The 27,913-nt window shown below is 40.7% G+C and overlaps 1 protein-coding gene and 1 long non-coding RNA gene across 7 annotated transcripts in view; both read right to left on the reverse strand.

Annotated features, from left to right (window-relative positions):
- Window positions 1-521: 521 nt before the first annotated feature.
- On the reverse strand, window positions 522-3,042 carry LOC138963032 (uncharacterized). The gene is made up of 3 exons (XR_011454692.1): window positions 2,837-3,042; window positions 2,501-2,585; window positions 522-852 (listed from the first exon to the last, which is right to left on the reverse strand). It is a non-coding gene; the product is annotated as an uncharacterized lncRNA (long non-coding RNA).
- Window positions 3,043-6,073: 3,031 nt separating this feature from the next.
- LOC138963033 (TGF-beta-activated kinase 1 and MAP3K7-binding protein 3-like) overlaps window positions 6,074-27,913 on the reverse strand; it is a 39,637-nt gene continuing 17,797 nt past the window's right edge. For 3 of the 6 annotated variants that reach the window (XM_070335022.1, XM_070335019.1, XM_070335023.1), the window contains 6 exons: window positions 26,895-27,043; window positions 26,307-26,426; window positions 25,261-25,357; window positions 22,914-23,015; window positions 19,085-19,345; window positions 16,830-16,973 (listed from right to left, as the gene is read on the reverse strand). In XM_070335022.1, the coding sequence (XP_070191123.1) occupies window positions 16,933-16,973; window positions 19,085-19,345; window positions 22,914-23,015; window positions 25,261-25,357; window positions 26,307-26,426; window positions 26,895-27,043 (770 nt within the window). In that variant the 3' untranslated portion in view covers window positions 16,830-16,932. Of the gene's footprint in view, window positions 11,571-16,829; window positions 16,974-19,084; window positions 19,346-22,913; window positions 23,016-25,260; window positions 25,358-26,306; window positions 26,427-26,894; window positions 27,044-27,913 lie in introns of those variants that run through there. The other 3 variants (XM_070335021.1, XM_070335020.1, XM_070335024.1) reach the window with 3 other exon arrangements.

Here is a 27,913-nt window from a genome sequence, read left to right on the forward strand (position 1 = left end):
CTTGCCAAATTTGGTACTGATAGACTGAATAGTGTCCAAGAAATATCCAACGTTAAAGTTTTCCGGTAGGACGGACGGACGGACGGACGTCCGGACGTCCGGAGGGACGGACGGACGACTCGGGTGAGTACATAGACTCACTTTTGCTTCGCATGTGAGTCAAAAACCGATATTTATTTAATAGGATAGAAAAATAACAGTTCTAGCGAAAGCACTGAAACTTCTTCGATGCAGAAAATAACAAAACTCTCCAAACTGAGATAATCGGCAAACGTATTTATCATACACATAAAAAGTAGAACTCGAGACAAACATTCTGATATGCATTACATGGGGGAACATTATACAGTGACTTAGCATGAAACGAAAAACTCTACCAACTGAGCTACCGGGCCCCCATCTGGGAATAGCGCGCGTCCTTTTAAACAATTAACCAATCAGGGTCCAGCATCTAAGACACACGGCCAAGTTTACAATAAACACAGCGATCCTGAAGGCAGAAACAATGGGTCAAGGGGAGATAATTAGATAAGGACTGAAAGAGAAAAACAATTAAATGACCGGACATAACATAACTCTATGAGTGTTGGCAGTTCACCCTGTCACAGTTAGAAAGTATGGGTCGTACAAGACCCACATCTTCTGGACTTTGTAGGGCAAAGAGTGATTCGGTGCAGGTCAATCAAAAAAAATGTTTGCCCTTTGAATCTATTCTGCTAATACTGTAGACATTTTCTTGACAATTTCCTCATGGAACACGAAGGTTTTGTCATCCAATCCCAAGAAAACGTAGTGGCTCCTCACACGTTTCATCAACCGGACCTGAACACCTTCCTCTTCCAGCTTGTCGATCTGGAACAAATACAATAAGTACCGACTCATCCCTAAATCTGTTGCAGAGTATTATATTTATTTACTACCATGGAAGTTGATGTTAACCTGTGATTTGTAAAACTGTAAAAACATTTTACAAATTACGTCGAACCTAAAAACCACAAAGTAATACATGCCTTTTCATTTTATTAGTATTAATATTTGTTGTCCAGATCCCAGTCAACCAGGCCAAAATTCCACATGAAAATGGAAGTGTTTGAGTAAATCTGCACATGTTATTATTTTCTATAATTCGATTTCGAAGCGTGATAAGCGCAGATTTGTTTGTCTGTCGGTGTGTCCGTCACAAACATGTGCACGCGAGTTCTCAAAAACATTCTCAACATCGTAATTACCGCCAAGCTGATAGATCCCTGGACTTTCGAGATGACAAGAAAATATCGGGCGCATTTACGTCATTTGTAAAAAAAAAATGTTTTACATATCTCGCGGTGTGCCACGTGATTTGTAAAACAGTGGTTACAAATCACGCGGCGCGCCCCGCGATTTGTAAAATGTTTTACATTTCTACAAATCACGAGTCAACAGTTGAGATCAAATACATGACGTAAAAAGCTCTGTCAACGCACAAGTATGATTTGACAAAAATGTCATCTTTGTGTACACACGGTTTAACAACATTATAAGATGTTGGCGTGTGAAAGCAACTTTCTGTGTTTTGAGTTCATAAAATGTTGGGATAAGTATGCCAGGTTGCACAGTTCTGTAGGTTCCTCTCAGTATTCCACCCCCTTGGTTTTCAGTTGTAAATATCTAAGCTTAGTGATTGAATGTGGAACCTACGTTTGGTCAAAGCTCACATAAGATTTACATCGTGCAAGCAAGGTACGTTGGGTCAAAGGTCACAGAAGATGTGCGTCGTGCAGCGAAGGAAAGAATCGCGATCTTGTTTCCGACTCAGTGCCTCTTTGTTTTTCATTAGACCTGTCATTCTGCTTGCTCGGCTTTGTTAGATGTTTGCATATCTCGTTGCTCTGTTCTTTGCTTTTATTATTATTTCTTATTTGCGCTTCGTTTAGCGATACAGCGTCTTGTGCACGGGTCAAAATGTGTGTGTCAGGGGTCAATTGGTTTGACTTGAACTTGACGTTCCTGTTTCTCTGAACGTCTGTGTATCGAAACACAGATACACGCACTCCATGACCTTGTACGAAGACAAAGCGTATCACTAGGTTTCATTTGTTTGTGATGAATTTATGACCTTTCGTGAAGTAGTTTTGTTTTTTGTTTACTTGTGCCAGTTTGCCAGTTCGTTTTTTGGAACTTTGCAAAGTAGTGTCGTCTGTCTAGGTCTGGTGAAACGCCAATGAAAAGAGCCGAAGAATCCCCGAGCGTTTCTATTGGGTTTTGCTTTTGATCATCCATGTATAGCCCGCTTCCTGCAACTATGGTAACCGGGGATTTATTGCATCGGGAACATGAGATTTATTTCCCAGGTGTTTGTGAATGAAAACTCGTGAAAATGATGACAGTATCAGTTATTGCGTGCTACACTAAGTAATATGCTATTACAGTACTAGCTATCAATAAATTGAAAAAAGTGATTGCGAAATTATCACACCGTGTAGTGTTGTGCTATGCATTAATGCGCTCAATCAAAACTTACTACTGCAACACAATGCTTTCCCTTGGCTGCAATCCCATTGACAGTCAACAGGTAGGCTCACACGTAGTCCCCAATCTTGAGTTCCCTGTTAAAAAGAAAATCTGTGTCAGAGTGTGTGAACTGACTTTAGTATTTTATTCAAATTTTGAATTCCTCATTCTTTTGTTGAAAAAAGTATTCTTGGTGCATGTGAATGAGAGTGATCAATATAGATTCTGTACGTACGATTTTAAAATAATTATAGTGAAACCAGTGTGTGCAATTGCAACCAGTTTTACTTTTAGTCTTATGAAATATTTACATTATTACAATTCATGTTAAAGTCTTTAGGTCTACCTCTTTGCTGGATGGTCTGGCAGCTGTTGAGGCGTCGATGGCTGATCTGGCAGGTGAACGCGCGTAGATGGCTTATCTGGCAGGTGTGCGGGCGTAGCTGGCTGATGTGGCAGGTGTACGGGCGTAGCTGGCTGATCTGGCTGGTGTCCGGGCGTTGTTGGCTGATCTGGCAGGTGTACGGGCGTCGCTGGTTGATCTGGCAGGTGTCCGGGCATAGCTGGCTGATGTGGCAGGTGTCCGGGCTGATGTGGCAGGTGTACGGGCGTCGCTGGTTGATCTGGCAGGTGTCCGGGCGTAGCTGGCTGATTTGGCAGGTGTCCGGGCGTAGCTGACTGATCTGGCAGGTGTACGGGCGCAGCTGGCTGCTGTGGTAGCTGCACAGGCGAAGCGTGTCCGGGGGCCGTTGGCTGGTCTGCCCGTGCTTGTCTCCGTCTTGGAGGTGCAAGTCGCGACACGTTCCAGTCTCCAGCAATTTCAGCATTTTCACAGTCAGCATCTTCTTGGCAGCCCTGGCAAAAACAAGAGCGCTCTCGTGTTGCAACCACGAAAGGTTGGATTCCCTTCACGCAGTGAAGTCTCTGGGTGTTCTTCAGTGGCTTTGTCCCTGTCCGCTCTGGCCTGTGCCTGTTCACATCTTCTGCAGGCACATACACAAACCGACGTTTGATGTGGCTGTGCTCATCCGTTCCTGCACGCGGAAGACAATTCATGTGTTGACATCATGACAAATAAACGCAACAGCTTTTAAGCTTAAGAAAAACACCAAAAAGTTAACTAACAGACCCCATTACTTTGACGGCCACGAATTCGGGAATCACAGAACATTACAAATCACGTATTTCCAAGTGCTGAAACGTATTTAATAGAATTCAGTTCCAACCAATGACTTTGGATACAATAGAAGAAACATTTCTTACCTTTGGATTTGTTCCAGCTTCATTGGGACAGCGCAAAAGTCCAAAACAAGAACATCACTGACAAAATCTCACGCCCATAACAGGTTTGATAAGTTTGACGGAACGAACTATGAGGTCACGCTCTCAATTACGTCATATTTTCACACAATATTTGGTGCATCAAAAGTCTATGGGCGCTAATTATGATACAGACAGCAATTTTTCAATACAATTTTCGTCTACTACAGCGTTTGAACACAATCTTCCGCCCATAACGATGTGACACGAAACTCATTTGACTTAACGAGAGTCGTGTTCTGCCGACACTATAATGTTTTTCTTTTTTAAAACACATTATTATGGTAAAGCTTTTCTATTTCTATGCTAAAAATGACTTTTCTTTGTTGTTAATGATATTTTGCAAGAATGCGACCTGCCTCAAGTTTGCCCATAACGTGTGACACCAAAGTTATTAGCGGAAGACAAATCTTCCGAGTGCAATGACGTCTTAAAAGTCAGTTTACTGCAGCATTTTATCCCTCAGGCACATAAAAGAACAATAAGACTGTAGTATGCAGGCCTCCATTGCTTTCTTCTGTCATTGATGAAAGTACTGGCCTGGGTTTAAAAAGTGTACTGTCGCTGTGCAACAAATCAGTCGCCATTTTCTGCCGTGTTTTGTGAATAAAATGTGTTTAAAATCCACACACACAAAACAATGTTGTTGGTTCCTTTCATTTCGTTTTTGTTCATTTCAAACTAAGCAGTGTGGTATGCTTTGTTTCCTTTTAATTCAAATGAATGGCTTTAAAATGAGCATTTTAATCTGGTGGTGTCAATTTCACCCATGATCTGAGCTGTTCACTTATATAAATGGCAGAATCAATATACTGGTTTTGTGTCAAGACAAAAAGAACTGCAGCACAAAGTTAAGTTGAATCAGTTGTCTTCGTCAGAACTTGAAAACTGCTCTCTAAATGGCTTCACATTATTCTTGGGAAGGGTTAGTTTGAATTCTGGAATTAAAAGTGAGCTCCTCTGTGTTGAATGGAGTAATGGTGGACACTTCTCCGAGTTATTCTTCACACGAATCGACAAACTTTGTGGTGTGCTTTGCCGTAGGAGTGTTGACAAAGTTATTCTTCACACGAATCGACAAACTTTGTGGTGTGCTTTGCCGTAGGAGTGTTGACAAAGTTATTCTTCACACGAATCGACAAACTTTGTGGTGTGCTTTGCTGTAGGAGTGTTGACAAAGTTATTCTTCACACGAATCGACAAACTTTGTGGTGTGCTTTGCCGTAGGAGTGTTGACAAAGAAGATTTGTACATGTATATTCTGTGAGGTGTTTTGTCGTGATGAAAGACATTGTATTGGGAAAGATGCAGTCCCTGAGAAATACAGATTCATAGCTTTGTATATTTGGGAGCCGTTGACGGACATTGCTGTGTTCTTTCCCGAGCAAGCTTGAGGTAATTCCAGTTAGACTGCAGTTTGGAATCATTCAGTTAAAGTATCAATTCATCGCTTTGTACATTACATGCTTTTGGGAGCTGTACATTACAGTGCTCTTTGCCCAGCAAATTTGAGTTGATTCTCATACTGCAGTTTGGAATCGTTCAGTTACCATTATTTCCACTTCAAGTGTGTGACGGGATTTGTTTGTAGGACATAGTCCACATCGTTTGGCAACAATGGTGTTTCCCATATCTTTGTCGTTTTCAGCCATAAATTGTGCATTGGCATGGAATCATCTGAATGTTGTCATATATATTTGAATCGTTTCATTTCTCCACATCAATCTGTACATTACCATCATCCAGTGAGTGTTACAATGTTCTTAAATAGATGTACTGTACAAGTTAATGAAATCACTGAAATACCAACTTGTGGAGTGTTCTGTGACGAATGAAGACGGGTGAATTTGTGAGTCTGCACTGGAAGTACACACACACACACACACACACAGGCACACATTTTTAACGTTTTTTTTCTCTCCAGATATTCTGTAAAGTGCAAGACTTTTAGAAAAACAATAACAGGCTGTGGTTGGATGGATTGCAGGTCTGCATTCAATAGACAAGAATCTGAAAAGGAATGAAATTGATCTTTGGCAATTTTCAAGAAGTGTGGGGTGTTCTTAAGAAATATTCATGCGGATTTGTTGTCGCTAATATGAATTTTACCGTCAAAGAATCCATGGATTGTTATTTGAAAATCCTGCTTCCGATGAGTTTTCTTCAGGACTTGACTCGACACATGAAATTGCCACCCACCTAATCCATTCTTCACTCAAAAAAAGCATACACAATGCAAACAAAAACAACACACACAAGCAAATGGATTTGTTTGTATATTATTCATTTAATTTAATAAAGAGTTGTACCGCTGAACGGCACATCTTCAAATAGATCTTAGAGAGCACATTGTCCCAAAGTTGCATCACGTATCACTCAAATTGGGTTTTAATTCAGCCTGTACATTATAGTGAACCCAGTCCACACTCGCACGCAACAGAAAAGATCATCGAGACTCTATACAAACAAGAGGCGAAGCCTTCAAGGCTCACGTAAGAAATCGACAAACAGTAACACAAACTCAATCACTTCGTCACACATACACACACACAGTAAGCATAGGTGACACAGTGCGAGACACACTAGATCTAGTGTCTGTAGCCTACTTACGGGGACACGACTGCCAGATCGACACTGCGCTTTCGACAGCGCTTCCTCGTGCAGACACTGGAAACACGCTGTGCAGATTAACCTGTAGGAAATCTTTATCTATTTTTCTGGAGCTACGAAACCGAACAATGGGAAATCGTCTTCTCCGAATCGGCGAACTGCAGCTCAGTGATAACTATACCACAATCCTTCACGCGATCTGACCTAATCTTCACCCCTGACCTGGTCTACATACCACACACGACACAAACCAGTCAGCTGTTTTTCCCCCCCACCACCCGTTTTCTTTGGATACACACTTTAACTACATACGTGCCGACGAAATGTTGATCATTGCTTCAATACTTTGAAGCTGTTGCTTGAATAATAACCAGGTAAAATTAGTATTTCGGTGTTCAGTCAAATGTTAAAGTTTCTACCACAGACAGACATACGCACGCACGCACAGACAGACAAAAGTTAGCATCGCATAGGCTACACTTACGTGAGCCAACAAAACACTCTACAGTATTCCACGTTGGTGCTGAATTCAACTGATTCAGGCATGTCCAACTTCTGGAGTAAGCATACACTTTTTTTTTTATAAGAGTAAATAAGGAAGCTTTTGGAAGAGAACAATAAGAAGCCCTGCACATAACGGAATTCAAATCGTGGCTGGCATGGAAGAACAATCACGATGATTTTCTGTTCATTCATATCTAATGTCCGGGATTCAACTGCCACTGGGGATCGTACTGTAAACATGTTTGTAATTTACAACTCGATGACTAGACCAGCAGGCAAATCGGGAGACCTTCCCCCCCAAATTAATATATCGCCTTGACAAATCTTACAGTTTCACAGTTTCACTAAACACATGGATTTTTTTTTATTCATCTCTTTCTTTTAACCAAATGGCTTTTTGGTCAGGAAAGTACAGTTTTGCCTCTATCACAACTGCATGAAAGCCTTTAACTTTAAGTTAACCATGTCTATAGTATTGACATTTCCCAACCACAGGTGCAGACATTAAGGTGATTAACCTTCAACGTGGCAAAAGAGCACATACATATCACAAGCACCAATCATCAACAGAGCATGGGCCATCTCACCCTACCCTCCAAACAATCGTACTGACTTGCATATCAGAAAACACAACAGGAACCAGTTTTGGTACATTCTTCACCAAATATTTGGCAGTCTGTTGCTGACTTTTTCAGGATGGTAAACTTGCATATCTCTAAGTTGGCAACAATCGGACTATAGTGGCAGTCTTTCTTTCTTTCTTTATTTGGTGTTTAATGTCGTTTTCAACCACGAAGGTTATATCGCGACAGGGAGAGGGGATAGAGCCACTTGTCAATTGTTTCTTGTTCACAAAAGCATTAATCAAAAATTTGCTCCAGGGGCTTGCAACGTAGTACAATATATTACCTTACTGGGAGAATGCAAGTTTCCAGTACAAAGGACTTAACATTTCTTACATACTGCTTGACTAAAATCTTTACAAAAATCGACTATAATTCTATACAAGAAACACTTAACAAGGGTAAAAGGAGAAACAAAATCCGTTAGTCGCCTCTTACGACATGCTGGGGAGCATCGGGTAAATTCTTCCCCCTAACCCGCGGGGGGTATAGTGGCAGTCTGTTGCCGACTTCTTCAGGGTGGTAAACTTGCATATCTCTGAGTTGGCAACAATCAGACTATAGGTAAAAGCATAAACAAAGATCAGTCATTCTTTGTCCTCTTCACCCAGCCTCAAGGTTTGTTATATAAATACCCATTACTGGTAATTTCAATGTACAAACTTTGATTTAAATAACATTACTGTTTACAAATCCTTTCAATGCAAACCTACAAATTATTTGAGTATCTGATGATGATTATTTTTTTTCTGACAGTAAATGTTCAACATCAATCTTGGCAATGAACAATCATACACTTGGCGAAAGTTTACAATCATTAACAAATCAGCTAAACTAACCAAAAAGCATTATACTTGAAAAATCTGTCAGTGGTGTCCAAAGTTCTGGGTTCCAATTTATAAAACAATAACATGCTTATGTAAATGTATCGTACCTATAACAGCTGTGTTTCAAGAAACTAAATACAGATAATCTGGCTACAGCAATAAACGATTTTACATAAATAATGGTTTTACCATGAATGTATGACTGACGCAGTTGACGTGATTGTTGACTCCTTAAATGCATGTATGTAGTAAAAAATATCCACAGGCAAACACAAACTCACAAATGTGTCGATCTCGCATCAAAACAGGCATACTATTTTTTATTTATTAAGGAGATTTCTATAGCGCATAACTAAAAGCACTATGCGCTTATACTAGGGGAACATACATGCACTAAGTTCACTTGCACATGCTTACACAGTTTTAAATACTCATACGTGAAGAACTTTAAATGCAAGTACGTGTACATGCAATCATACACACTTCTGATACAGTGGAACCTCCCTTTTCTTCTTCTTCTGCGTTCGTGGGCTGAAACTCCCACGTACACGTGTTTTTTGCACGAGTGGAATTTTACGTGTATGACCGTTTTTTACCCCGCCATTTAGGCAGCCATACGCCGTTTTCGGAGGAAGCATGCTGGGTATTTTCGTGTTTCTATAACCCACCGAACTCTGACATGGATTACAGGATCTTTTTCGTGCGCACTTGGTCTTGTGCTTGCGTGTACACACCGGGGGTGTTCGGACACCGAGGAGAGTCTGCATACAAAGTTGACTCTGAGAAATAAATCTCTCGCCGAACGTGGGGACGAACTCACGCTGACAGCGGCCAACTGGATACAAATCCAGCGCGCTACCGACTGAGCTACATCCCCGCCCACCTCCCTTTTAAGACCTACACAAATCTGACAAAATCAGGTCTTAAAATGGGGGTAAATTTACTGAAGTTATGAACAGAAAGTCTAAGAAAACAGGGTCTTAAAGGGGAGGTTCCACTGTCCTGACAATTCTCTCTCTTTTCCTCCTTAAACCCTCCCTATCCTTACATTCACATTCACTCTTGTCTTCAACATTTCATTTAATTTAATTTACACACACAACAGACTTTCAGCAGTTATTTTAAATTCAAACAGTACCGTCTCTCTCACAAATAATGCTCATCCTACCCTACTGACGTTTTTTTAGTTTCGAAATTTGACCCTATATATACAACCAGTGTTGTTCCTACTCCTAGGACAAAGATTTCTTGTGCGAGTGTTACTATGCATGGCTCTTTTTAGCAAGCAAATAAAAAAAATCCCAGCAGCCATTCAACGAGAATAGGTGACTGGATCATACAAATAATTTTTGTAGGTCTAAATTCATATGAACGTTTTGCATCCAGTTTAGAAAATATCATGCACAATCTAACAGCTGTTTGAGGTCTTGTCTGTCTACCTTCTTTTCTTTCTTTATTTGGTGTTTAACGTCGTTTTCAACCACGAAGGGTTATATCGCGACGGGGAAAGGGGGAAGATGGGATAGAGCCACTTGTCAATTGTTTCTTGTTCACAAAAGCATTAATCAAAAATTTGCTCCAGGGGCTTGCAACATAGTACAAGTCTGTCTACGTTCTTTTTTTCCTTTTTTTTATTGGCAGAAATGAAACAAAATACAGCATGGTATCTTCTGGCTAGCCGCTATGTTTTGGGAAACGACAACCCCAGTTTGAATGAAGGTTCCAGTAGTTTCCACGAGGATTGTAACATTAAACAATAATGTTAATAAAAGAACTGCACAAAAGACCAGCATCTTGTGGGTTGTTTTTGTTTTGTTGTGTGTACATAAATGAAGTTGTAAGGGGCGGGGATGTAGCTCAGTCGGTAGCGCGCTGGATTTGTATCCAGTTGGCCGCTGTCAGTGTGAGTTCGTCCCCACGTTCGGCGAGAGATTTATTTCTCAGAGTCAACTTTGTGTGCAGACTCTCCTCGGTGTCCGAACATCCCCGTGTGTACACGCAAGCACAAGACCAAGTGCGCACGAAAAAGATCCTGTAATCCATGTCAGAGTACACGAAAATACCCAGCATGCTTCCTCCAAAAACGGCGTATGGCTGCCTAAATGGCGGGGTAAAAAACGGTCATACACGTAAAATTCCACTCGTGCAAAAAAACCACACGAGTGTACATGGGAGTTTCAGCCTCCGAACGCAGAAGAAGAAGAAGAAATGAAGTTGTAAATTGTCTGTTCACGTGCACAAGTCAGCTGCCAGTCCTTAAATTATGAACAAATTTAGTTTTCTTTATCCTGTTTACAGCGTTTCTGCAGGTGTGTGTGTGTGTGTGTGTGTGAGTGTGTGTGTGTGTGTGTGTGTGTGTGAGTGTGTGTGTGTGCTTGTGCACACACAGACATGTTTCAGATAACTTGTTGAATGTTTAAAGCAAATTAATTTGCTTGTATATGTATGTAATCCTGATCCTGTTTATGTCTGTGTCTGTTTGCCTGCAAAGAGCACACCTATGTCACATTATACTTTATCGCATTCAAGCATGAATCACATATTCCCGGTGAATCTAAAAGGCAGGATGACTGTGACCACTGACATGATTCTGTTCACAAACTGGTAAACAAGCGCACTCACAGTCACACACACAGACTCACACACACAGTCTCACACACACAGTCCCACACACACAGATGCAGTCACCCACACATAGTCACACACACAGCCACACACACACAGTCACACACTGAGTTGCAAACACACACACACAGTCACCCACACACACACACATTCTAGGAAATTCATGGCATATTTTGGGTAAAATAATACAGCAAAGGTATATCAGTGACTTGCGCTTCAAGTCCTTTGGCCAAAATGACACACACACATTCTCTCTCGTTCTTTCTCAGTCTCTGTACAACATACAACATGCTGACATTAACAGCAAATGCACACAAAAATGCAAACATGCACACATTTAAAAACAAAAAATAATGATAAAAAACACATTCATCCAGGGACGATGATAAAAATCTTGCTGAAGAGGCCTGCAGCAGATGATGAAAGACGAAAATGGTTGACAACAGTCGCTGATGGGGGATTGTGGGAGGTGAACGAAGCTTGTGGGCGGGACAACCGGAAGCAGGCTGGCACTATTGTTTTTTTGTTTCCTAACCAGAAAGCCCAAACCGCAACCCTCATGAGCCTGGGCCTGGGAGATAAAACACAAAACAGGGGGAAATAAATACATTCACCAAGTGCTACAGAAAATGGGACTCAAGTCAGAATATACAGGACCTTTTTCTTTTCATGAATTGATTTTTCCTTTTTAATCAAACTGCAGGAGTTGCATTACAATCATGATCTGTTCACAGAGCAGAAGAAGCAAATAACAGGGCCTCCATTATTTTTTTCATTTGACGGCAGAGGTCTCCTGAGTTATGTGGGCTCAGCAATTTTGCCATGCCGGCTTACTTTTGTACACGTATTTACAATAGCATGCTTGTTAGACCACATGTATCACCAACTTGAGTCCCCCTTTCGTACATCTCCAAGTGGAGGCAACATTATGCACCTTAGGAACAGCTTTCATCACAGAGCCTTTAAGATCAGAAACATTCAAATTCAAGACAATAATAACAGCAAGCAAACAAAAAAACCCGGAAGAGTAGTTCTCCCTAAAATATATGCATTACTCTGCAAAACCGACAAAGCAAGCCAAACAACAGCCAAACTTTGATAAAACATCTGTACAACTGATTTCATCCTGTTAATGATATTTCCTTTACCCACATCAACTCCAGTTCCTTTTTCATTTTAAATTAAGCAGTAATCAGGTGGGTGTTGTTTTTGTTCTAAACTCAAATCAACTTGAGGAAAATCAAATTCTGAAGTTTTATTTAGGTTTTGAAAGAGTTCGAACACATAGGTGTATGTGTACGGTAAATAAATTAAACTGTCAAACTTTCCCTCAATTTCAAAACAAATTCAACCCGTTATTAAAAAAATTAAATGATATCAGAGAGAGAGAGAGAGAAAGCAAGATAGGCCTGGAGAGAGAAGGAGATAGAAATTGAAATCACAACCGTGAACCCAAATTGCCAACAAAAGTCTCCAATAGATAATCTGATATTTTCAGATAAACTTGAATTAATAATTCTTGGAGGTGTCAATATTTCGAAAATTCATATAAGTATCATTAGAGTATTCACTGATCCCCCTTCTTTCAACAAGTTACGCGTATTTCATGTAAATAGCACACTTGTTAAATCTACCCCAAATTTGATGACAATTTACTCATTTTTTTCTTAAAAGGAATACCCAAGTTTCATACAGATTGTATTCCAAAGAAAAAGAAAACACAGCAGTAACGAGCTTTGATATATTCTTAATCAAAATGTCGACACCTTGTCCCTTCCCTGCTTCATGATGGTAAAAAGTAAGGAGTCTTACCCCCCAAAACCAAAAAGTAACAAGAAGGGCAAAGCCCATACGACTCACATGCTTGACCTTGACCTTTACATGACCTTGACCTTCAAGGTCAAGGTCAAATAACTAAACCTAGCAATGACATCATACACTAACAACTGCTTTACACATTTTTCCTACCAAAATACATGTGACCTTGACCCAAGGTCAAGGTCATGCAACACAAAGCTGTTAATTCAAGACATAGGAAGTACAATGGTGCTTATTGGCTCTTTCTACCATGAGATATGGTCACTTTTAGTGGTTCACTACCTTAATATTTTGGTCACATTTCATAAGGGTCAAAGTGACCTTGACCTTGATCATATGTGACCAAATGTGTCTCATGATGAAAGCATAACATGTGCCCCACATAATTTTTAAGTTTGAAACAGTTATCTTCCATAGTTCAGGGTCAAGGTCACTTCAAAATATGTATACAATCCAACTTTGAAGAGCTCCTGTGACCTTGACCTTGAAACAAGGTAAACCAAACTGGTATCAAAAGATGGGGCTTACTTTGCCCTATATATCATATATAGGTGAGGTATTGAATCTCAAAAACTTCAGAGAAAATGGGGAAAATGTGAAAAATAGCTGTTTTTTAGGCAACATTTATGGCCCCTGCGACCTTGACCTTGAAGCAAGGTCAAGATGCTATGTATGTTTTTTGGGGCCTTGTCATCATACACCATCTTGCCAAATTTGGTACTGATAGACTGAATAGTGTCCAAGAAATATCCAACGTTAAAGTTTTCCGGACGGACGACTCGGGTGAGTACATAGACTCACTTTTGCTTCGCATGTGAGTCAAAAATGTCCTTCCCATCTAATTCCTATGATGCAAAATGCTAAACAGCAATCAAACTCAGAATTAAGAAAAGTGAGTTCTCCACTGTCTTTCCCTTGATATGACAATACATTGTATTTTCAGTCTTATCCATGCGGCACAGTGTTCTCGAGTTACGCAAATTTCACACACATCTTCAGCAGACGGCATGGAACACAGGTACGAGCGAGGCAAGTTGCTGGAAGGTTGACACGCGTGCTGTTGAACATTTTCGGTGCAAACAGATGCTCGATATCAAAGCAAACCAAACATTGCCAGTAAAAAATAGAACTCCTAAAATAATGGTGATTAGAACATTTCAATAAGGAGCAGGGGAAAAAAATGGCACTGTGCAAGATTTAAAAAAACAAACCCACACAAGAATATGACCAATCAAAAAAGCAAAGCACAATATCAAATGCAGTTTGTTATTAACATCAGTAATTTATCAACAAGAGGTCAGCGAGTCTATGGCAGAGAGAAATGTTCTATAAGCACGGTTAGAAGACAAAATAGCTGCGTAGAGGAAAACAATGTATCTATCTACATTTCTAACTTTGCATTCACAACTAAACCAGAATAAATTTTTTTAAAAAAGCAATAGTATGCACACATCTGCTCATGCACAAACTACATACACGCACGCAAGCACATGCCTGCATATATATGTACACACACGCACACACACACATTGACACACACACATTGACACACACACTCTCACACACACTGGAAGTTCACACGCATTATGTGGCATACACATATGCTGGATGTTCACATATACTCACACACATGATTAGTTCACATATACTCACACACATGATTAGTTCACATATACTCACACACATGATTAGTAACACTAACAGGCAAGCACACTAGCATAGTGAAGAAACATGAAAGAGAGTTAGTCATCAAAGAAAAGACCAAGTCGGCAATACTGTGTTTTATAGATTTATTGAGAAAATGAATCACATTCAATTCACAGGTGCCTAAACAGAACCGGTTTGCTCAACAATCGCAAGAGCCACTGTACACAATCCATGACAGTGAAACATTATTAATTGCTGCAAATGTCGACCCATCTGATACGTATCAGATGTGCTTTATCCCTTCTTCACTTCAAAAGCAAGCATTACCTAAACACACAAAACTTGCTATCGTCCTTTTGATCCTGGCTGCTTCAGTGCTAGTTATTTCAATCTTCGATTTCTACAAATGTTTTAGTCAATTCCTTTACAGTTGCTCTGGCACAATCTGCATTTAGGCACTGTTACCTGATTTACATCAATTTGGCACAGAAAATATAAACATACACTTCAGAGACTTTTTTCTTCTTCTCACTTCTTCAAAAAATATGCCCGACTGATCTTTTATTTTCTTTGGCACAAAACAAATTGCAAAGTCTGGATTTTCGGCAGCTTTTTTTCCATCAAAGTGTGTTTATACACATGTCACTTTCTCTGCCCATGCTCATTCTGCCTAGACCTCAATTAGTTCACAATTCAGATAAATCAAAGTTGCTCTAGCTTTAAAATATCAATCTGATTTTGTTTAAGTGAACCAGCACTTCTCAGGCCTTGTCAAAATCAAACAAACTACAAGAAAAAAAAGAAACAAGTAAACAAAGAAAAAAAGTGGTAGTCATTAATGAACACCATTCTTTATTCTCCCTACGATATCTTACAATCATTCGCTATCATTTCCACCATTGAGCATTTTTCAATTCGTAAAATAATTTAAGCAACTGTTTATAGGCAAAATGACTTGTTTCCATTTTCTCCAAATTTCATTGGATATTCAAAAAAATCTGTTAAGTCACATACACACCATTCAAAATATTTTCTATGCTATTCTATGACTTTGGTTTTAGTGAGTTAACATGAACAAGAGGAGCAAGATATAAGAACACTCTGCCGTCTTTTTTTCCCATTCCCATGTGATTCGCCGCACAGATTTAACAGTTACACTGATAACACACGAAAAGTGTTATTTTCCAATCTTCTACTGTGTACCTCTCAACTCATTTCACAGAAAAAAAAATTGACATTCAGTCTTCCAGTCAAGCTAACAATCAGTATCACTATTACAGTAAAACCTGAGTCTAGCGGACCCTTGTTGTAACGGCCACCTGCTACATACGGACAGTTTATCATGGCACGAACACGATTTCAACAATAACTAACCTTTAACGGGCGGACACCTGCCACTTACGGACGCGGACACGATTTTTCGGACCGTAGGAAGTGTAAACACTGTCACAAACGGACACAACGTACATAAAAACGCAACTTCGAAAACTCGACTGTTATGCAGACAGTGCTCGGCAGCCGTAGCCGTAGCACAAATGGTTGTTGATTGGTTGTCCTGTCCCTTTTCTGACCAATCAGTGGCTTGTTTAGATGGAGACCCACTTTCGCTCACTCACTTTCGCTTTTCCGCATTGTGGATACAGTCACAATCAAAAGCAACAGTAGACTACTGTGTTTGAAAATGGAATCTCCAGCAGGAAAAAGAAAAGCGTTGACTTTAGAGCAGCGTGTCGCTGCCTTGAAAAAACTAGATAGCGGCCAATCATGCCAAGATGTGGCGAAGGAGATGGGATGTGGTAAAACACAGATCGCGAGGATCAAATCGGAAAAAGAAGACGTGATGATCTCTCTCTCTTTGTAAGCAATCGTTCGAAGGAAACAATAGTTAACACAGCTAAATTTTTGTTCCATGCATTTATGCTGAGACTAGAAAAACTGAATGAAACAAGAGCTGACCCAATTTGGTCGAGACACACTGCGGAATTTTCCGTTGAATGACTGATGAAGAGTCAGCTATTTTTAGCTTTGTGACGTCCGACTTGCGTAAGTTTGATGCACAGTGTGTGTAGGGAACGGGTTAGGTGGGGGGGGGGGGGGGGGGGGGGGGGGGGTGGGGGGATGTTGTTGTTGTTGTTGTTGTTGTTTGCTACATGTATCATTTGTTTACTCACATTTTCAGTGAGTCTCATGTTCAATCCAATAAATACATACTACAGGACTGACAAAAAGTGTCTTGTTCATTTTACGTGCTCTTTGTAAAATATTGCCCCGGCCCCTCCACCTGTGAAGAAGGGACACCTGTCTAATAGGGACACTATTACCATTCCCCAAGGGTGTCCGTTAGAGACAGGTTTTACTGTAGTCTATCATTATTAAACTAAGTCCTTTACAACAAGGTGGTACTAATATTATTTTCAAATGTTCTCAGACACCTTTTAAAGCTCTGCAGACGGTTTCCTGCTCCTCAACTAGCTAACGACGAAACTGGCCTCAACTCTGTCATCACATTCTACAAAAGAAACAAAAGAGAGCAAACTTGACTTTTACTTTGACAGTGAGAAAACGCTCAATGTTTCACAGCTTCTCACACGTACGTGTTCAAACACCTGATGACTAGAACTGGCAGAAATCTCACCATCAAAGAAGGCAGAGCCCTCAGTGACAGACAGATTCGACAATTTCATATGGCGACACATTTCACACTCACACATTTTCGTCTCAATCCATGGTTTAGATTAAAATGTACATCAATATTCACAACAGAAATGCCGGTTAGGCATTCTGAATCAACAGCTTGGAGAAACTAAGTTTCTGCATTTTGGAGTAATACTTTTAAAAGGCAGGTGTGTTTCCCTTTGCTTGTTAATCTTTCGTGGTAAAGGGTAACAGGACACTTCACGAAACAGACAAATGATACAGTGGAACCCCTCTCTAAGACCCCCCCTCTCTAAGGACTACCCCGCCACAACGACCCCCTTTTTTTTTAACCGATGTGTTTCCTTATATAGTTGTCACCAGTGTAGCGACCACCCCGCTGTAACGTCTAGGGACCGACCTAACAGCTTGTGCAACGACTTTGTCAGACAAAGCCAAGACTCTCAGTCAGCGTAATGCATCACTGACAAACCGGTTCTCGCGAAAGCAAAGGCACTAAACCGCTGAGAGTTGTGATGGTTGGGTGGGCTGAGTAAACATCACAAACCAATCATCGAGATCAAAGGCAGGTCCATTGTGATAGCTGGGTGGCCTTGTTTATAGGCACTGACCTTCTTCCCAGGGGTCATTGACCCAGTTTTAACTACGAGAGGTGGTTCCCCTTTCATATAGATCTGAGAGAGGAAACACTTCCTGCACCCGGGTCAGTGACCGAGTTTAACCTATGGGGAGTTTAACCTATGGCGCGGTCTCTTTGATGTCTTGAGAGGAAACTTGGCCAGGGTACTGAGATCTGAGGGTAGTACATGCACCAGAACTGGTGGACACCATCGACAATGTCAAACAAACATGAAATCGAAGCAGTTTGCTTGAGGAAACGGTCGTCAGCAACTCAAACTTCTTTGTCTTCTTTCTTTAAGAAAATCTGAGGTGACTTTCTTTGTGGCCCCCTGACCCCGCCCCCTCCCTCTGTAAGGACCCCCCTCCATAAGGACCGATTTTTGTCAACATTTTCAAGGTCGCTAGAGAGGGGTTCCACTGTAATATCAAACTGAACTTTTCAAAAATGTTTTTAGTTGAATACACAGCTAGCAGAATTTTTTCTTCCTTGCTTTTGTCAAAATATTATTCTCACACAATCATGAAAATTCACAATAATAAAAGCATCACATGGTTGTATTTTTCCCATTCCTTGCACGGAATAACTGCATTTGTTTAAAAACAATTTTTCATATTCTTCAGATAACTAGAAATCAATTATGCAAGATTGTAACACTGCATACATGAAGATTAACTGAGGAGTCGAGTACAGGTAGAGGTCTTACAAGGTCCTTGTCTAACAATAATCTAAATCATCCGTTAGCTTGCTCATTCTGCCATGTCCATTCAATTACACAGTTGTCAATAAAAATCTTCTTGGGCTTTTCAGCAGTTAGACAACTATTGACACAACAATACCGAAAAAACAAAATTCTCTTTTCTCCAAAATCATCCCAGTCTTAGCCAGACAGCCATGTGCTTCCACATTTTCTACACACAAAAGACTGGCTTGTTGAAGAAATAAAAAGCAATCTCAGACTAGCTCAAACGTTGTACTCTTTGTACAACTGGACATTTTGGCAAAATCTGAGAGAACTTTCGCATAAAAAAAAGGCCAGATTATGAAATAGTGGAGAAAACAAAGACGGACATGGAAGGAGACAGGTGGGAGAGAAGGAGGGGAACAGGGGGGTGGGGCACATTAACATTTTTGTTTTAAAATCACCCAAGTTCATCATCACAGGTTTTGGAGCTTCTGTTGGCAATCGCGGTTATGACAGTAACACACCTCCCCTCCCGCCCCTCGGTGAAGGAGGTGGGGGTGCATGCCCCCCGACCCCCCTCGGCCGATACGATGCAGCTGGGGCAAGCTGACGGACCCCACCAGCCCCATGGCGGAGCCCCCTAGCCCCCCCCCTTCCCTACCTGCGATCATGCGCGGCATTTCACACATCTCGCACTTCTTCAGCGCCGGATGGTTCTCGAAGGTGCAGGCCCCGCATGCCCACCTCTCCCCCTCCTCTGAATCCCCCGAGCCTCCTCCCCTCGTGTCAGCGGGGCCAGGGGCCGGCACCGTCTGACTCAGGTCGTCTGAGTTGAAACGTTGAATATGCGTTGGATGCGTTGGATGTGGAGCCGGCAATCTGGGCGGGGGCGGTCGTGGAGGGGGTGGGGGAGGTGGAGACCCTGGAGTGAAAAAAGCCAGTGATGTTAGCCCTGAGTCGAAGGATTAACTCTTACCAGTTCGGGGGTTTTAGGGCATATTTTACAGTGCTGTTGGTGCCTACTTGCCGAGTGGCTATCTGGGGTCATATTCTAAATGAAATATAGAAAGTTATATATCAAATGAAAGGAAAATGAATAAGCTTTTCATATTTCCAAAGAGAATTGTGCTATCTTTAAAGGTAAAAAATGTTATGGGGGTGACAACATGATTTTTGTTGAAATTTGTACGCCCATTTTTTGGAACACGTGACAAACACAAAGAAGACATTTTTTTGTGTTCAGTTTATTTGAGATATGCTGCTAACTAGTCTGTTTGGGCATTCATTTTACATAACATAGCAAAGTTTTATTGAGTTTTGCTGATAAACAAAAAAGTTATTGTCACCTGAATACCCCCACCCAAATTTCAAAGTTGGACGTTTCATGACATACGCATGCCTAAGGCACAAAAAAAAAAATAGTCTGTTTACGGTATCCGGACCGACCCTATTTTTTCGCGCGACCCTAGACTTTTTTTTGGCATTTGAGGAAAGGGGAAAAAAAAGAAAAAAAAAAGGTCTTTGTTTTTTGGCAAAATAACTTAGAAATATGTTTTTGGGGGGAAAAGAAAAAAAAAGAAAGAAAAAAAGAAAAAAAAAAGTCCCGACCTACCGACCCTATTTTATTGGCCTATGTTACCGTTAACTCTTTCAGCCCTGCGCCCGACAGTTTGTCGGGCGCTCCTTAGCAGCTTTCAGCGCCTGTGCCCGACAAACTGTCGGGCGGCGACACGCATCTTCTCTGGCCTTGTTTCTGATCTAAAAATAAAAGACAGGTCACGAGCAAGGGAGGTAAATCTGTTCCCACTTCCTTCTGCTTTGTTTGGAGCAATTTGGCGAACGAAAATCGTCCGATTGAGTGTTTTTTGAGCATTTTTCCTGCGAAATATGAGCAACCAACGCCGCTACTCGTTGAGGCAGGTTCTTGACGAGATTTTCCTCGACGATGACACTGATTATGATGCCGAATGCGATGTTTCTTCGTCTCAATCGAGTGAAACAAGTGGTGATTTGAGTGCACAAGACCTGTGCGAGGGATTCGATGCAAATGTGAGACAGAAACATCCTGTGACTTGTTGAAACAACTGTGACAGAGTGGTGTGTTTACATACTTTTTGGTGTTGTGTTTGTGACTTGGAAGAAGGATTTCTTTGAACTTTACACAGTTCAGAAGGTACTGACTGCTACTCAACAGGTAAGAACATGCACTTATCATACAACACACAAAATTGTATGTGTCTACAACTATTAGTTGCAGAGTTAGAAGCGCTTTAAGTGAAGCACCCATCAGATTGCACTGCAGTGCCAAAACCCTCCAGGCTGGAGAGGCTGCTGAATCTGCACTGCAGTCAGGGCTGAAGGTGTTAACAGATTTTTTTTTTTTTGTGTGCCTAATAATGCATTCCTATAACTAACTTATAACAAAAACCCAGCTTGTTTCTGTCATAAAGTGTGTCTAATATATGAGTTTATCCACTATCCGACCCATCCAATGTAAAATAACAAAAATTGTTTTTGATAATTAGATAATTGGTCAGTGGAAAACTACAGGGGGGGGGGGGGGGGGGCATCGTAATAAGGGAGCGAACTGGTAAGAGTTAAAGCTAGGTTGCATATTGCACAGACCTTTTTACATTTAGTCAAGTTTTGACTAAATGTTTTTACATCGAGGGGGGAATCGAGACGAGGGTCGTGGTGTATGTGTGTGTGTGTGTGTGTGTGTGTGTGTGTGTGTGTGTGTGTGTGTGTGTGTGTGTGTGTGTGTGTGCGTGCGTGTAGAGCGATTCAGACCAAACTACTGGACCGATCTTTATGAAATTTGACATGAGAGTTCCTAGGTATGATATCCTCAGACGTTTTTTTCATTTTTTTTATAAATGTCTTTGATGACGTCATATCCGGCTTTTTGTGAAAGTTGAGGCGGCACTGTCACGCCCTCATTTTTCAACCAAATTGGTTGACATTTTGGTCAAGTAATGTTCGACGAAGCCCGGACTTCGGTATTGCATTTCAGCGTGGTGGCTTAAAAATTAATTAATGACTTTGGTCATTAAAAATCTGAAAATTGTAAAAAAAAAAAAATTTTGTTATAAAACGATCCAAATTTACGTTCATCTTATTCTCCATCATTTGCTGATTCCAATAACATATAAATAGGTTATATTTGGATTAACAACAAGCTCTGAAAATTAAATATATAAAAATTATTATCAAAATTAAATTTTCGAAATCAATTTAAAAACACTTTCATCTTATTCCTTGTCGGTTCCTGATTCCAAAAACATATGTTATGATATGATATGATATGTTTGGATTAAAAACACGCTCAGAAAGTTAAAACGAAGAGAGGTACAGAAAAGCGTGCTATCCTTCCCAGCGCAACTACTACCCCGCTCTTCTTGTCAATTTCACGGCCTATGCCGTGAGCGGTGGACTGACGATGCTACGAGTATACGGTCTTGCTGCGTTGCATTGCGTTCAGTTTCATTCTGTGAGTTCGACATCTACTTGACTAAATGTTGTATTTTCGCCTTACGCGACTTGTTTTCTTTAATTTTTTTCTTCTTCCTTAGATGCATGCAGGTTGCTTCAACCCATCTTTTTTGCATGACCAATTTCTTTTTGTTTTCTTCTTCTTTTCTGAAAAAAAGCATTTTCTACGTAAAAAAAAAAAGCATCCTTCTACATAGGTCTTTTATTTTTAATATATGAAATTCACAACTTTCTATACTACAAGTACAACACATAAACTTCTAATATTTAACTCTGATCTCATAAAATACCATGGTCTAACTTCTTTCCATATTTAAATTTTCCAATTGTCCATGCATGGACCTAAAACCACAGCAATCCAAACCGGGAATGAAATACGACTCTTCTAGTTCTATTTTCAAGTTTCAGTGAAAATCTTGGTTGCTGTCATACAAAGTAAGCTACACTGGTTGATTTTTAGAGAAAACAGGGGACACAAGATAAGAGCATACATTTATTGCGGTACACATGAAGGAAAGCTACAGGCACCTAATGGTACTGCGACAAAACGAGAAAGATAAATTGTGTCTCTCATATTAATTTTTTGTCTCAGTCTCGCTTGTGTCTTCCGAACGAGCTTCTGGACAATTTGTCCAATAAGTTTATTTTCTGTATTATAAGTGTTCGTCTGTCCACTTGAAAGACTGCTGGGTCGAAGAAGATCAGTGACTGTATCGTTTTGTTTTGTCACAATTAAACGTTACATAAAAAAGGCTTCTTAAAGACTCTGAGCATGAGCATGAGAGTGGCTTGTTCATTTCAACGCTTGATATTCTCTCGGGTGCCAGGAGACTGGTTCCGAGTAACTCTCCTTTACTCCATCACTCATGTCATACTCATTTAGAACGCTTACTTTGTTTATCACTTCCTATTACATACCTTGCTTGGTTTTTTTATTCTGAAGATGAATTGTGTTTTTGGCAGTGAGGATGAGAACAAGAAAAGAGTGAAGGTCTTACGGTGATGTTGGTTTTGTGGTCGAGTGAAGAGGTCGTTTGGGCCGGTGGGCATGTTGTTGAAGAAGTTTTGCTGACCCATGGGGTCGAGGACGGTGAAGGGAGCTGCAACACACGGACAGAACCTTTCTTCAAGACACACTCCTTGCACAAATCATCACACATCAAACTTGTATATTGCACGAAAGTCAAAACACAAACATCCCTACACTTCAACAAACCATAATAGCCAAAAGAGAGAGTCACTTTTCCCGTGTGGACAGTTTTATGACACAAATTCTGACATCTACACGGAAAGAGCATCAGAAAGGAGTACCAGGACTCATAAGAAAGAGCATCAGAAAGGAGTACCAGGACTCATAAGAAAGAGCAAACTGTTGCATGTTTGTGATTTTTGTTTGAGCGTAGCAATTCCAAGCTTGGCGTAACTAACAACGTAGCAATTTGTCTTAAAACGTAGCATGCTACGCTCAAAGCATAGCCATCTGCAGCTCTGGACTGAGGGCTGTTGATAAGAGACATGTTTGTCAAAAGGAGCTGCAGCAGACGTACAGACATGATAAAGATACATGTACACTCCTTGCAAAAATCATCACATCCACAGGGTTTCATTTACTAGTGCGCAGGCGCCCTGCGCCATTGGCGCATTAAATCTGAAAATGTCCCATCACAATTCCCTTCAGTGCGTCAAAGGGCGCCTTCTGATTACGTACCACTGCGCCACCAAATATCAGACCTGGGAACCCCTGTTTTGCACTTTGAGCATTCTCAAACAAACTTAGTGTATTTTCAAAAAAATGAGCGTACTCCACACAGCGTTTGCACATCCATGATTAAAATATGCCTCATGCGCGTCCGTCACACCGTTAATTAAGTTTACCTATACATTTAAAACCAATGCTTTTTTCAATTTTTACTGACAAAAACTGTACCGTATTTGACGGACTACAAGCCGCGACTTTAAAAAAAAAAAAAAATCGCATTGCGGCTTATAAAAAGATGCGGCAAAAAGTTACCTAAACTTGAATAGCATTCACCTAATGGAAGTCGCGGCGGATTTTCATTTCGCTCGATTAGCGATTACCGGTACTTTATTAGCTCTCTACTCAAGACTCGGCGCTTTTCTCTTTCTCTCGCGAATCTTCGTTTGTCAACAAGTCGTCGTGACAAGCGTACAGAGAAACACCGGATGTATCAGGATCTCACGTGCGCGAGATTTCGTTTTTTTTTGTGTCTTGCGATAGTTGGAGGAGCGAAAGCCGCCATGTTGTGTTTTCGTCAGCTCGAAATGTGCGCAAAAGTCGTAAATCATCCCAAAAAAGCTTATTCCGGGCGGGACTACATGTGTGTGTTGGTTACAAATTGTGTGTGTGTGATATTTTTCTTCAAACTTTTTCACTTTTCTTCTTTGTTTCACTTGTTTATTCTCGGAGCTGATTTCGCCAAATACCGTACTTTCGTTTGCCTGGTTGTTTTGATTGATTGACACGATCCGATTATATTTTTTTCGACGGCGGCTAATCTAGTGACGTAATCATGTGCCAAAATACTGGATCGGCTTCAGGATGGGCTTGTGAAGAAAAGTAGTATAGGAATTTTTTTCGGCGTATTTTTTCCCCACTGACCGTACTGAGCGTATTCTCGACAATCATGCGTACAAAATACGGCGAAATCGTATGGGTTCCCAGGTCTGAAATATACACCTTACATCGGATTACACACACACACACTCATAGATAAGATATAGCGGTTAATTCTCAGATTGCACCATTTTGAATCTTTGGTCAAAACGCATACAGGCCTCTTTGGCGCTTCTTGCCTTCGACTATGTCCCATCGGAATTTGGTTGAGGGGGACAAATGTCCCATTGCTTTTTTCTCCCGGGCTAAACCCTGCATCCATTGATCAAGCACATCTTTTGCATGACAATGAAACACACTAACACATCCTTCCAACCTTATGTATTTTGTGAGGCGCTTAGAACAATTGTAGGATTTGCGCCATAGAACCTGTACCCTCATTATTATTATTATCATTCAAACACTTCAAGGATTCAAACATTCGACTCCTGGCATTTGAAAGAAGAAATGTGCCACTGGATCAAGTTCACAAAGACTAGATAAGACTACCCTGCATGATAAATTATTGATATCCTACAAGTTCTGAATGCCATTCACAAACTCAGCCGACAGAAAACAAAGAGTATGTGTAACGCCAGTCAGTGATGGAAGCAAAAATGAAGATATCTCAGTATCTTACAGGTAAGCTTTAAACAAGAGGTAGTTTGACAAAAGAGCAAAGAAAACCCATCAGACTAAGGCTGCAAAAGACACGTTGAATTTGTACTCACCTTGTCCATTTTTGTACATGTCGATCTCGTTGAGATACATTTGAATGTCCGTCTGAAGTGATCGATTGCTTTCACAGAGACGGGCAATGTCATCTGCCTGCACATGTCAAACAGTGTATATTTTATAAAAACGGAAGCACACACGTTCATAATGTCACGGTACTAACCTGCATAACACTAAACTCAAACACAGCAGAGACTTTCAGCATCATTTTGTAAAGCGGCATGCATCAGAATACTTATCTTGACAAACAGGACTGAATGACAAACAGGACTGAATGACAAACAGGACTGAATGACAAACAGGACTGAATGACAATCAGGACTGAATGACAAACAGGACTGAATGACAATCAGGACTGAATGACAAACAGGACTGAATGACAAACAGGACTGAATGACAAACAGGACTGAATGACAAACAGGACTGAATGACAAACAGGACTGAATGACAATCAGGACTGAATGACAAACAGGACTGAATGACAAACAGGACTGAATGACAAACAGGACTGAATGACAAACAGGACTGAATGACAATCAGGACTGAATGACAATCAGGACTGAATGACAAACAGGACTGAATGACAAACAGGACTGAATGACAATCAGGACTGAATGACAAACAGGACTGAATGACAAACAGGACTGAATGACAATCAGGACTGAATGACAAACAGGACTGAATGACAAACAGGACTGAATGACAAACAGGACTGAATGACAAACAGGACTGAATGACAAACAGGACTGAATGACAATCAGGACTGAATGACAAACAGGACTGAATGACAAACAGGACTGAATGACAAACAGGACTGAATGACAAACAGGACTGAATGACAAACAGGACTGAATGACAATACAGTGGAATCCTCCTTTTAAGACCTCCCAATTAAAGACCTGGCATTTTCATATTCACTGTTCATAACTTCTGTCAATCTACCTCCATTTTTAAGACTCCCTCCCTTTTAAGACCTGGATTTTTCAGATTTTTTGGAGGGAAATTTCTCTTGCAGAAGCTAAAAATCTCCTCTTCGTCTCACCTCACACAGAACGCTACACCCTGTTTTCCCCGCACTCTTGCGCTCAGTGATTCCTGAAACGGCAAAGAGGTCCAAATCTCTCCCCACCACTAAGCAGTCCCTGGATCTCGGCGTCTTGGTCTGCACAAGCAATAATGGATGTTAACATGCCGTCCCGCATGCTCAGCTAACACCAGAGCAAAACCGGACCCTGGAGCACAGCGGTTAGCGCATCGGGCTGTGGGCTGGTAGGTCGTGGGTTCGAATCCCATCCGGGCTACGACCAGCTTCTACCCCGAGTGGAAATGCTACTGTTCCAATGGGAAGGTTGGAACCACACAGCCGAGTGTCATTCACTTCACGAATGCCGCAGGTGCAGCAGTTCTCGGGTCTGGTTGACGCCAGGATATATCATGCCAGTAAGCGTAGAGTGCTGCCTTGTCACGAAGTCTCAAACCGTAATGGAAATACGTAGCATCATCATTATTATCATCCTCATCTCATTGATCAACCAAAAAAATAAAAAAGAACTGTGTCAGCTCTGAATAAAACTGGAGCAGCAACAGCAACAACAACAAAACCCCAGCAAAGGAACCCAAGAAAACTCACTGTGGGGAACGTTGTGCGTAAACTCTTCTTCTCGATCTTTGATTTTTCCGCCTCTGAGACTTCCTCCCGCAGTCCATTCAACAGCTGTCGTTTTCTCTCGATGTCCTCATTTAGCTTGTCCATTCTCAGCTGCTGGTGATGCAAGAGTGCTGCAATACACGCGCACACAGATTGTCAATCAACAGAATGCTGCGTGCACACTTTTTTTTAATAGTGTCTCATTCAACTGTTCTGACTTGCAATGGTGACCTTACTTTGATAAGGCCAAAAAAAAAAATTGTCTGTTTAGGGTAACCCGACCGACCCTATCGATTTGGCGCCGACCCAAAAACTTTTTTTTGATTTCAAAAAAAAAAAGAAAAAAAAGAGGTAAAAAGGCTAAAAAGAGACATTTGGCGTTTCTTTCTCTCCCTTTCTCTCTGTTTTATTTATACGTTAGTTTTGAAACATGTATTCATCAAATATAAGAAGTGAATGTTCAGCCAACATAGCATTTACACAAAAAAAAAAAAAAAAAAAAAAATAAAAAAAATAAAAAAAACCCTACCTACCTACCGACCCTACTTTTTTTGGTCATGTTACCCTAAACAGACAATTTTTTTTTGTTGGCCTAAGCAATGAGTTTAACCATCTACCTATGAAAACAAAAACAAATTGTCAGGTTAAGTTAGGTTTTAATTTCAATCATACATTTAAATGTCAACTTACCTGTCAGTGTCAGGTATGTTCGGAAGTTTCAAGGCACACATCAAAAATAGTTAAATTAACAGGCAAAAATATCAAATACAATTCAACAAATGGCAAAGGATTTCTACAATATATTTTCTGAGACAGCCACTGCTTCTTCACTTTAGCATCACCCTAAACTCATGAAGGACACAGTTTTCTAAAAATGAACTGGAAGACAAAAACTCACATATACTGGGTCCTCCAACTTCAAGCTAGATAAAATGTCAATTATCAATCAATCAATATATTGAATACATGCATGATTGTGTGCAAGTGTATGACTGGACTTC

Source organism: Littorina saxatilis, linkage group LG3 (genome assembly GCF_037325665.1).
Source record: "Littorina saxatilis isolate snail1 linkage group LG3, US_GU_Lsax_2.0, whole genome shotgun sequence".
Lineage (NCBI taxonomy): Eukaryota > Metazoa > Mollusca > Gastropoda > Littorinimorpha > Littorinidae > Littorina > Littorina saxatilis.